Below are 13063 nucleotides of genomic sequence, written 5' to 3' on the forward strand. Positions count from 1 at the left end.
AATTATTATTGAATAAAAATACAAAAAGAATTTGAAGATATATATTTTTCTAAACGTTTAAATTATGAAATTAGAAATACGTTTATAGGATTTTGGACACGTAGGTATAATTTTTTTATGAAACTTTATTTATAAATATTGAAATTTTTAACATAAATAGTTCTTCGATCAACAATCTTTCATTGATATCAAAATAATATTTTATCTAAAAATTAACATAAATGTGTTTCGAAATAATATAACGCTTCACAAATTTTTATTTTTATTTTTAAAATTTGTGACGATTATATGTAATTTTAAAATTTTTTTTTAAATGAAAACGTATCTAGAATTTAAGTATTTAATATACATATAAACGAACTCGCATTATTATTTTTTCTTTCTTTCTTTCTTTCTTCAACTCTCTCATCCAAATTTCAATTTTAAATCCGATATAATAAACGCTTATTTAAATGTAAAAATTTTGATAATTAATTAATTTAATTCAATTGTTCATTTTGTTAAATTGTTGTCTAAAATGTAATAATTGCAAATATTTATAATAATTATGGGAAATAATTTTGCATAAATGTTCATTGAAATTGAAATTAGAAAAACAATAAGATCTGAAATTAATATCCAATATAACTATTAACTATTTATTCTATCTGCCTGCGGTATATCGTGCGATTAAATACTAATATTAATACTGGTAACAGTTCATTTAATAGCAACAAATATGAAGAATTTGTACATCCTTATTAAATCACAAAATTAGAAAAGAAAAAGATTATCGATTGTATACATATAAAAATATATTGTACATTTCTTAAATAAATTTTTCAGTAAGAAAAAAAAATCTATCTAAATAAATAATGTTATATATATTGAAAACTTAAATGCAATTTTTGTTTGCGCAAACAATTGAAATTTCATGCACTCATCACAATCGTTTGATTTTGGACAAGATTAGAGAAAAATTTCTTTTGCAGAATCAACTTGTAATACATATAATATTTTATAATTAACAATGGCAGTGAAACGCTTTTGGCGTTGTATGTATTATAAAAATACTTAACCGTGTCTCTCTTTAAATAAATTAATTTTAAGTAACAAAATATCGATGATCGTTACGGATGATGTTGAAAAAAACTTCCATCGAATTCTAGCAATGGAAGGGATTTATATTATTCACACGATGAGATTCATTTCTTCCGAATGATTTGTATGTCCTATAACAAATGGCCAATTTCTTTTTGAAATCCTTTCCAATTCCCCTCGTAAAAGTTTTAAAAGATCGTCGAGGTATCGCAGCTCATGTACATCCTGTCGTAGTTTATTTGTATCAGACAAGATATCCGTTATTCTCTGTTCATCACACTGGTTAATAAAATAATAAAAAATTTTATCAACGTTTCTTTTATAAAAACATATAAGATATACACATATCTTTAACACGTAAAAATTATTACTTGAAAGCTTTCTCGAAGATTATATATATCTCTATAGATATCTTTGTTGCCAGTTTGAAGTTTTTTTATCTTATTTTGAAGATGTTTTACTAAATGTTCTGGATTTTCGAGGACTTCCAGCACATTAGCGTCCGTTTCAGTCGTCAGGGCCAGCCTGGTTAATTGATCGTGCGTAGACGTGCTGTCGCAAAAACGATCTTCCTCAAGAAGAATCGTAGCTTTCTCAGGATTTATGTCAAGCTCTTCAAGAATCGATACTACTTCATTGATGGCGGTACATCGTTCCTATCAAAAAGATTATCCTTATTTTCCAAAATTTGATCCAAAATTCCATAAACAAGAAATATCGAAGAAAACACGAATGAAAATTAATCGACAAATTTTCATTGAATCATTTCTTTTTTTTTTTTTTTTTTTCATTAAATTAATATCGATATATGTAAATTTAATTAAGACTCAAGACTTAATATATCTTTCAAAAAATAAAACCTGCGAGTTATCGAGCTTGTAATCAGTCGTCGCCAATTCATCACTGAGACACAGAAATGTGTTTTGCAGGTCGCTGTGCGTGTCCGAGCTCCAATCGTTGCTCTGGATACCGGAAGTGTCCAACGAAGAACTCCGTGTCCCCATCTTTCCACAATCTTCCCACGTGATGTTCAATTTGTCGTAACTGGATCTCTTGCTGATCGAGTCTGGTGTTTGCAAGCTGCACGATTTATTATAATCAGATACGTCTTCCATTTTCGTTTCATTTTCATTATTCTTCGTCCCAATATCGCCGTTATAGATCCGCTTGTTATCTTTCCAACCGTGCAAACCGATTGTCGATACAATTCCTTCCTTCGGCCTGTTCTCCGCGAAAGATTTCAGTTGCATCGCTGAAAATTCATTTGATGAGATGAAAGAAAAAAAAAAATAAATAAATAAAATTAAAGGTAATAAAATGGACAATCGAGAAAGGCGGGAAACTCGCATTGGAAAGAATAATCACAAACTGGATTCAAGGAATTGCAAAGTTCTTTTACAAGAAAAAAAAAAAAAGAATTAGACAGGGGACATTGTGGGACGAGTTTAAGAGTAGAGGCGTTGAAATGAAAGTACGTCTAACGAGCATGAAGCGAGCCGATTTCACATATTGGTAAACCGCGAAACTTTACTAGGTCAGACACAATAGCCGGGTTATATTCAAGTTAGCTGACGGTAGGCTCGCATCGGAACAAGTTTGCGATCCGTTGTTGCGCATTCTGCAAACAATTCTCTCTCTTTTTCTCTCTTATCCCTAAATACGTACCAGGTTGCTTCGAATCGATAAAACAGTTCAATTGCCGCCGGCAGCAAAACCCTTTCCCCTTTAAGTTTTCCTTTTCTTGCACGATTTTCGGCTGAGAGATGGATAAGTAGCGAGGGGATGGCGTCAATATTCGATACTCCTGAGATCTGACCAATCTTTCCGGGGTGTAACACATGCCGTGTAACGCTTCCGACTTTCGATTCGAGTCGTTCGAGTATCTTTCATCTTCAATTGGAAATGGCGTGACGTCCTACGATTTGATAGATCGATTTCTTAAAAATTGTATCGTCTTCGATCGTGGATATTTAAAGGATGGGTTGATAGAAAGTAGAAACGAAAAAAAAAAAAAAAAAAAAAATGAAACATACGAACCACTTACAGATTCTTTTTTTATCGCATCTTGTTCGATGAGATTCAGATCCAAATCTTCGTGAATCAACGATGTGAGCTCTATTTTTTCGTAATTATCCTTACATTCCTGTTTGAACTCCTGCGCGAGAAAATAATTTTCAGTATCATCGGAGTCTATGCAAGAGAACATCGATTCGGACGATCCTAAGGATAGGCGGTCCTTGCTACATGCGGATGTGGGCGATTTTAGATCATCTTCGTCGCTCAACCACCATCCGAAATCATCCTGTTTTAATATCTCTTTAAACTTCGTATCGCCGTTCGTCTCCCCTCTTAAACAGAACATCGTGGACGTATCTTTCGATGCAATTTCTCTTCCCACTTTTGAATAAACGAGAATACACCGATTCAAATCTGAAATAAAAACATTACGTATTGATATATTATAAAATTTTTTTTATCGGTATTTGCGATAATATTTATTTAACGGGGATTTCGAAATATATCAAATTGCTGAATTTTTAATTCGAAATAATAAGATCGCGTAAATATTATTCATTTGCATGCGCGTATCCTCGTATTCTTCTTCGATTACATAACAATACAATTTTATCTACAACACAATGCCATTATTATGATATTTACATTTTGTCGAGGAACAACTTTTCCCATCTTTTTGCATCATCTTTCATCATTCTTAAAATAACTCACACTCCTTACTCTTCTTGCCTCGTTTCGAAAAATCGAAACCGAACCACTTTCATCCTCTTCAGTTCAAACTTTTCGATTATTGTTTTGATTAAAAGCGTACATTCGAAAAAAAAAAAAAAGATTTCGTTCAAACGGATTAAAACGAATAATAAAAATCAAGATTGACGACATTTCCACGATACGAGTTCACTTCTTTTCAACGTGTACGGAGAGAATCCAAACATCGAGTAAGCCATACTTATACGTACTACACTTGCTCGGCTTCTCGGGCTCGACTCGAAGACACTCTGGATGTACACTCGGGGACAGTTAAACTAAACGATAAATCGAACGATCGAGGAGGAAGGTTCTCATGGATCACAATCGAACCACCACGTCTCCGGTGGCGTCCAACTATTCCTCACGCGTTTCGACTATACGTGAAGTTAGGGTCATCGCAGTCGCGAGCCTCGAACACGACTCTTGCCCGTAATCTATAACGCGTACGGTTTGACAGCCGTACGAAGCGCCGCTGCGGTTCGACTGTCTCTACGAAACACCGATTTCCTTGACCACTGGTCACCATGGGGACGCTAATTTAATAATCGGACGGGTTCGTGTCGTTTAGAGTCGATTAACGTCGCGTGTTCTCGCCTCGATCTCGATTGATTTATGGCCGATAGATTCGAGAGAGAAGGGAACTCTCTGGTGAAATGAGATTTATGCGCGCGTTATGGTTGCTTAATTGGTACGGTGTTTTTCTTTTTTCTTTTTTTTTTTTCTCTACGAGCAACGTTGCACGAGTGGACGAAAGATGGATCGACGCGAAGAGTTGCGTCGAAGGTGTCGTTTTGAACGATGATTCGTTTTAATTCATCCTTACCTTGATCTTCACGCTCATCTTCTTCTATGTAAACAAATAATCGATAACAAGTAATTAATACTATATCGTAACGAATTACTGTTCTCAAACATATCGATCTTTCACTTTTATCTCCGAATTATTATTATTGGTAATCAATTGTTGCTCTCAACCGTGTCCATTTTCAGAATCACGCGCGCACACACAAAATTTCAATATATTCGTTGAATTATCGGGAGAAAAGTACGACACGAAAACTTCACCAAGTTTTTTAAAAACTAATAAATGAAATTAAACTTATATCGTTGGAAAACATATATTTTATTACGCGCCTACTAGTATTTAATGGAATTTCTTCCTCTTCGGTGAACGATCGCGAGCAACAATGGATTCTGCAATCGGGCATGCACTGACCCATACTACGTTTTTCCTCCACGGTTATAACACGGTTCCAACCAACGTGATGTATGTCGATGTTTGTTTTCGATATGGCCTAAATAAATATTGCGATAGCGGGCAATCAATTCTTATTGATGCGGCCGGTGACGTATTTGCGGGAGTAGGTTTTCTCGCGATAACTCGATGACCCGGGATTTCGCGATATGGATTTCCTGTTGCCAATGAGTCAAACCAGTGTCAATTCGAACTTTGCCGATACGGGCGTGAACAGAAGCTATCCTTATCGCACCATTTGTATGTAAACACACGTATGAAAACTATTATATCGGGCGTTTAGTTTTTACGTATCATGTGAAATGTATAACGGGTGACAAATTTTTACAAACGTATTCGTCATATTAAAGTAGGATGATTCACTCGCATTTACGTTTACGATTCGAAATAATAAAAAGATGTAATTTTTTATTCACGATTGTTCCGAGACGATACAAATTTTTCAATTTTCAAAACAATGATCGATCGTATTTTCCTCCTATTTGTCTTATTCAATGTATAGTTAATGTTTTAAAAAATATATATATATTTTTAAACAAATATAATGTTATTAAACGTTACATAAAATGATCGATTTAATATTATGGCATTTTTTTAATACGTCCTGATGTTTTATCGATAAAACTTATCGATAATCTTCGATAAAGAAGTGACAATATCTGAATAAATTGCATCTAAATTTAAAATTGAACGAGGTGTATATTATTTTAAGCATTTAAACCAACGGCAAACGAAACTTATCGATAAGCCTTCCGTTCACGGTGTATAAATATTTTCAATCGTTTGCACCAAACATTTGCACAGATTTCGACACATTATTATTTCTATTTATCTTTTCGGATGAATATGAAATTTTTTCGTCGCGCGTGACATTTTTATTGCAAAATTATATTGTAGACAAACGATTTATGCAAAATCGTGACGCACATTGAACCAATAGAAATAATAGAATGTGAATCATTCGTCCATTTTGCCATGAATATCCCGTATAGATGTGTTATCCAGATAACGATTTATTATAATAATAAAACAATAGATTCTCGCGTTTCACGTAATTTTATCGCGACGGTAATTTTTATAATAAACAATGTGAATAACTAAAGGCAATTATGAAGCGAATACCGATCAGGTATAGAACTTTAGTCACATTGGCTCGCCGCAATGATCAAAAGATATTCTCTTTTACGTAATAATATCGAGTTTCATAAACGAAACTAATATACTTTTAGAGAAAAAATTAATAATTTATATAATATAAATATATATATATATATGTAGATTGTTTTATATATAAAAGTTTACGTATAAGCGTTGCTAATTAATATGATCGTGATTACGTAACAAGATATAAAATTGAAGATCTAAAATGAAGGAATATATAAAAAGTTAAAAATTAATCTTGAAATATTAATATTTCTATGAAATTAATTTCATATTTTTGTACGTACCATACTAGATTGTAGACCACAATTCGATTTTCACTTGATTATACTTTAATATCTCGTGCACAAATTACTCCAACGCACTAATTCGTTGTTAATTTCATTGTTAATCAAACACATATTCATCAATAATTACGATAACGTCGTCAATTTTAATTTGTCACAATATCTGTACAAATAGCGAAATTCTTTCGAAAATATTGACTCTCGCATAATATAATTTCTTTAATCAAATTCAAACATTCTTACGCTATTTAATTTCCATTTTGTATGAAAACACATATTTCTCTTTGAGATTAAAAGCACAATTATGCAAATACACCATTTCGCACCGCGTAGAAGTCGAAACTTTAGTGAAATACGCCGGACAATATGGAGTCGTATAAATCCGCCATCGCGCGAGCCACGCAAGATAACGCGTTCGAGGTAGATTGTCTTTCTGATTTAAACTGTTTTCTAATAGTCAGCTTGTGGTCTAGGGGTACGATTCACCACCGTAGATCTAACAGATATGGATACAAACGGGTATTCGAGACTACATGCTGATTTTCATTTTTTCTGAGGGATTTTTTCGGTCAAAGGTTGACCCATTTCCATAATGATGTCGTTCCGTTAAAAAGTTGAATTTTAATACTGTGTTTAGGGCGAATATTCATAAGTGTGACGTCAAAAAGCCTTGATTGACGGATAAAAAATAATTGCATGCGCGATAACGTTATCGGCACTCGATCGCTGCAATCAGATATAACGGGTGATTTACGAGATTTGATCATTGACCTCTTATAGTTCTCACCATGCACGAAGACTTACCCTATTTGAACGTAATGACTATGCTACACACAAGACAAGAAATTTCAGAATTATACTAAAGTTATAAATTAAGCGATTATCATAAGCGTGTATCATAAATAATTTAAAAGTAATACAAAAGTAAATGAAATTGGCTTGAAAATTATATTTATATTATAATAAATACTTAATCGAATACGCATCGATCAATTTTACGATTCACGAGTAATTATTAAAGTATCTATTTTTCTTATTGTTAGTCGTTATTCGATTAATTTATTTTCAAAGCCGAATTTATTATTTGGAGAACCACCCTATAGACGATTGACCTCAATAGAAAATTATATTTGACTGACCTTGAAATATCGATAATCGAAGCGATTATCTTCTAAATGATAACGATAATGAATTAAATTAATCGTGATTCATGCAGCGAAGTATAAAACTGCGTGACTGTATCTCGCGGTTTTGAATAAACAAGTTATTATTCTTTGGTGTGAAATGCAATCCGCGTAATTATTTATATATCATTTTCATCTTTTTAAAAAATAAAGATATCGATCGTAGTTAAATATTTAATATCTGAAATGGATATAAATATTAATTAGATTAATTTTCATTTTTAATTTTAATTATTAATTTAGAAATCGTTAGTTCAATGTTACATGTAATAAGATTTTAATAACGAAAAATAATAAAGTTTGAAAACAAAATCATAAATTTTCATTCAAGCATAATAATTCAGTCTTGGACATAGATATCAGAAGAATTTAATTTAATATGAACGATATTAGTTTATAGATGAAGCTATATTTTATTATATTTTATTATATTATTAAATTCCAACATAATTATATATATAAAAGAATTGTAAACATTGATATTATTTATCAATAATTCACGTCAAAAATGCAATGAAATTTTCTTATTATTATTATATAATTTTAAAAATTAATATCTTTTTTTCTTTTCCTAAAATATATTTTTAGGTTATAGAATATTTTTTTCATTATTACAGAAAATAGAATTAAATGCAAAATTGTTGCATGAATAATAAAATTGAAATTGAAAAAAAGATCGTATAATTATTTGTCTCTGTTATTTAGACTCGTAGTAAATAAATAAATAATAATAATAATCGTATTAAAAGTATCATACCTGCTTTTTTGGCACAGTATAGAAATTCATTTTCATGAAGGTTGAAATGTTTTATTTTACAATAATGAAATTGTTTATTAAAATTTGTCGCCATTCCACAATTTTAAAGATTTAAAAAATGCAAATAAAATGCATTAAAATGAATTCATCAAAACACTCAAAAAGAAATCACACGATAAATCCATTTTTAGCAATGACACGCTTTTAAAGATGCGGTCGTATAGTGAAGTCGATAGTGGGTCACGTGATGAGTACGCGATCGATACATCGAAACGACGATTGTACAAGACGCGAGATTCCAACGCGAGAGGTCAAACGTCGTAGAAGAAAATCGAAAGATCGACGAACTTTCGAACGAGTGACGAAGAAATCGCTTGGTAAGGAGCGCACTTCCGGGTCCTCAAGGCGCATGTACACAAATATGGCGGCGTCTTCGTGGAGGACGGTGGTGAGTGTACGCGACGTGGGGTTTGGCGGGGTTTGTCGGATCGATAGCGCGCATGAGAGTGCGCGAACACCTACGTCGGTGATCGTCGCAACCTGGCCGCCACCGTGAGTAGAGTATCCGGCGAGTATTCCCCGATGTCAATAGCGTACGTGCGTCCGAGTGACGAGCACCGATGCCGGTAGCTCGTCAACGAGATTCAAGTCGGTTGTGTGTGTCAATTTCGCGCGTTTCTTCGTTTAAATACCGGTCAGTTTTCTATATTTGGATCGTGCTTCGATTGAAAGCCGAACCTGTTCGCCGCGAGTGACTTTGATGTATAAGGTTATGTTCACGGTGGTTACGCGCGGAAGTTTCGCGGAAGCCGGTATGGAGTCTCGTTGAGAGAGAGTGATATGTCCGTGATGTCACGAGGCTCGCCCTGGTGCTGGGACGCACCAGGGACGAGAAAATCTATGCTTTTTCTAACCATCGCCATCCTTTTCGGCTTGTTGTCGCGAGGCGTCGTCGGCGAGAAAAATAAAAAATGTAAGTACCTGTCTATACTTTTCTCTTTCTTTCTTCTTTGCTGTTCTCACCGTCGATAATTATTAGTTTACGCTACGTACTATATGAATCGGAATAAACGGAATTACTGTTGTTTTAGAATCGAAATGTGATTTGAATGTTTCGTGTCATGCGCTTTCGGAAAATTGTTTTCCGAAGATGTTGCGATTTATTGAAAACTTCGCTCACGTTTTTGAATACGACAATAGAATTTATTCGAATTAATATTATTATTGTCGTTAATGCATTTTTTAATTTTATTTTAATTTTTTTTTTTTTATGATTAATTCGTTTTAAGTAATCGTGTTAAAAAATTTAATACAAATTGAGTTTTAATAATTGAAACCTTTTTCTCCGTTAAAAGGTATTGCGTCAGATTCAATTTGTTCAGCACCGACCACTTTGCTCTTGAGCATAACCATTCTGAAATATTACTTGGTAATTAATGCAAACAATACGCTTATCGTGGAAAGTTTAGATTAGAAAGTTGCGGATGCTTATAGACAAGAAAAAAGAAGTTAAATTACTCTCGAACTTTAATTAAAGTAGTACGACTGAAAGAATATATCGAGTTTCGTATTATTTTGAACTTATTTAGTTTTGATGACAACATATATTTTCATCGGATCTAAATTTTTTCCTGTAAAAAATTTTAATTCAATCAAATTAAAATTGATTTCAACAAATTTATTCATTTTATGCAAAATTATTTTTTTCGCTATTGCAGTTTCTAACCTATCACGAAAACCACGTGGCAAGAAACTATTCACTGTGTATGAAACTATACTATACATGTATGAACTATATACTATGTTTCTTTGCAAACTTATTATCAAATCAAAAATTATTAATATTATTAACATTATTTAACACGTAAAAAATTAATTTGTTTCCTCGATTAGAAAGATATTAAAAAACGTTTTATTTTGTTGATTCGTTATAAAATATAATGCGAGTATATAAAATCATATTATCATGAACATAATAAAAAAAAAAAGAAATTTATTTTAAAGGAATAGCGAAACAAATTTTATTACGTAGTATTTCAAAATAGGTTTTTAGTTTAAAAGAACTTTGACTTCTTCATTGAGCTGGTTGCGTGCAATGTATATCGATCAGTTGCACGTTTGTTCAGTCGTTACTACATCGCTTTACGACTGTATAACCATTATAATTGCTGAAACTCATTGTTACGTTGCTTATTGAATGTTAACAATGTGGAATTTTAATTTTTAATTTTGCATGGTTTATAATTATTTGAACGAAAGAATTATGCATACGTATATTTCTATGAATGAACACATGAACTACAGCTACGAGAGGATTGATTTATTATAAATTTCATTGTTAAAAATTTGAACGTATATATTTTCCGTAACAGTTATATTTATTAATTCTTATCTCGTATTAATATCAACAAGATTCATAATTTAAACTTATTGATAAATTTTCAATATATTTTAATCTGATTAAAAATTTCACGGGAGGAAGGTTCGAAGTTTGCAGAATCTCTTATCGAAAAGGGATTACTATCTCGTAGTACTTTGAATAAACTTAAAATAGGTAATCTTGATTTATTAATACGATTATCGATTCAAGACTGAAAAAGAAGATTGGACTAGACGCAATACGAGGAAGCAAAAAGAATGCAATTTACTGGGTGACTCTAATGCGAGTCTTGAATATTAATGTTGCATAAGCATTACCCAAAGTTGCACTTTACTTCTTTCTAGAGCATTTAACGCTTACTTTGGATGCATTTAGTCGGCGTAACCGGTGGTAAAATTTCGGTGTTAATTTTACGTTTCTCGACCATTTGCAACCATGAAACATTATGCAAAATAAATAGGGATTACTTTGAAGACATCATTGTGATGATAATCTTTTTTTTTTTTTTTCGGTATTATCAGTCATATTTCGTGTGCATTCTGTATTACATTTTACATGCATTTTATTACGTGTACCAAATATATATTGTAAAGTTTCATCGTAAATATTAAGCGTAGCAACGTGGATCGATATTTCAGTGATTTTAATATTGATTTGAACAGAATTTCAAAAGAATCTTTTTTTGCTGTTATAATTGACATTAAATTAAACACGCAATAAGACGAATTTAATAAAGTAACGGGTTATAATACAAAATTAAAATAAGCTCAGAATATTTTTCTACGTTAAATGACTATCGTTGCCGAGGCTGTTGGCGCAAATAATCTACGTTTCACGTTAAACTCGATTCCTTCCTTTCATTTCTCCCAGTTATTAACTGTTCAATCGGTCGTCGGGCATACGTATATCACTCGGTTTACTCTCCTTTGTACCAGTTATTTTGTTAATTTCAACCCTCATCTCGAGGATTCCCCCTTTTCCTGGCTTTAATAAACTTTCGTCTGTTTCCTCCGGCTTTCCTTACACATTTTACGTGTTCACATCAAAGTCTTCCCTTCCACCACCCATCGAAATCCCGCGCTAAGCTTATCATTTTCGTTCCCCGTGGCCGGGATAACAAGGGAAATAATAAAATGTTTCTTTCCGTTATTCGAAGAGTTATTCATTAACCGATCGACACGAGGCTTTTCATAAACGTAACACATCTTCGATTTTCGTTCCATCCCCTTTGCTCCCTTTTTTTTTTTGAATCGTATAACCAACGTTTCAAATTCGATTAAATTTTTCTCGCTCCACTACTCGATCGCCCCTACTTGAAATTTATTTGTCACGAGTTTTTTGAACGAGACAAATCTGTTGCGGCATTAGATTTCAATTAAAGTTTATTGGAGAACGACGACAACACGTGGATTTCGAAAGACATGTTGTATATCGCGTGCGTAAACGGAGATATTCCCTCGTCGATGTTTTTTTTATTGTTTTCACGAAAACGCAAACGTTACATCAACGATGGATTAATTATTATTATTATTATTATTTTTTCAATAAACGCTCGTCCGATTCGATATTTTCAAGGTGTGAAGAAGATTTATCGATCGAGATACATTAATTATATTGTTGCGCGACTAATGGTCGACGAAGCGTACGCAATCCCCCACGAAACCCTGTTTTCGTTGAGCGGGGGAAAAATAGTTTTGCTCGAGCAGAGAAAGGAAAAGTACATCCAGCAACCGTCGTATATTTTCGGAGACGGTGGTGTGAAATTATAGCGGGGTTGGTGCAGGCCTCGGTAAACGAGCGAGCTGTCATGCGAAAATTGCTGTAATCACGGCAAAGTTAGCGGAACAACGTTAATTGTTTGCTCCAGCGGCAGCAGGAAGATTACCGCGGCCAGTACACGACGAACGTGACACGGGCCGATAAACGAAGCTAATTACGACAGTCAAATTAGCTCGGACGAACAGCCGTACCGCGCTGATTTCGCGGTCATGCGTGATCGATCAATGTTCATATCAACGTCGATCGAGACCTATCATAATTACTCTCTTGTTATCGTTTCTTTACCTCGTACAATCGTCGTAGCTTTCGCTGCGTTGCCCTCTGATATTTCTCGCGATTTTCGTGCTTCGAGAAAAATATTGAGACGAGATTAAATAATTCGATCGAGACGTACGTTTATTTCATCGAGGATCA

The 13063-nt window shown here is 33.2% G+C and overlaps 2 protein-coding genes across 9 annotated transcripts in view; one reads left to right on the top strand and one right to left on the bottom strand.

Moving 5' to 3' along the window:
- Positions 1 to 107: 107 nt before the first annotated feature.
- Positions 108 to 9548, bottom strand: LOC100863227 (uncharacterized). Of its 5 annotated transcripts, none has more exons than XM_086911729.1 (6): positions 9472 to 9548; positions 3125 to 3510; positions 2746 to 2995; positions 1941 to 2332; positions 1452 to 1736; positions 108 to 1359 (listed from the first exon to the last, which is right to left on the bottom strand). In XM_086911729.1, the coding sequence occupies exons 2-6, from the start codon at positions 3440 to 3442 to the stop codon at positions 1171 to 1173; spliced, it is 1434 nt and encodes a 477-aa protein (XP_086767855.1). In that variant the 5' UTR covers positions 3443 to 3510; positions 9472 to 9548; the 3' UTR covers positions 108 to 1170. The 5 variants fall into 5 exon arrangements, with proteins under 5 accessions (XP_086767855.1, XP_086767854.1, XP_086767853.1 ...); XM_086911728.1 differs by lacking the exon at positions 9472 to 9548 and adding an exon at positions 7689 to 7914; XM_086911727.1 differs by lacking the exon at positions 9472 to 9548 and adding an exon at positions 4670 to 5312.
- LOC100863535 (lost and found) overlaps positions 8993 to 13063 on the top strand; it is a 187194-nt gene continuing 183123 nt past the window's right edge. For all 4 annotated transcript variants that reach the window (XR_015293217.1, XM_012489113.3, XM_086911740.1 and 1 more), the window contains exon 1: positions 8993 to 9463. Coding sequence is in view for 3 of the 4 variants with exons in the window: in XM_012489113.3 (XP_012344567.1) it covers positions 9331 to 9463 (133 nt within the window). In the remaining variant the exon portion in view is untranslated. The remainder of the gene's footprint in view (positions 9464 to 13063) is intronic.

This window comes from Apis florea, unplaced genomic scaffold, assembly GCF_048593485.1.
Source record: "Apis florea isolate Af1SG1 unplaced genomic scaffold, ASM4859348v1 contig_3367_pilon, whole genome shotgun sequence".
NCBI classification, from domain to species: domain Eukaryota; kingdom Metazoa; phylum Arthropoda; class Insecta; order Hymenoptera; family Apidae; genus Apis; species Apis florea.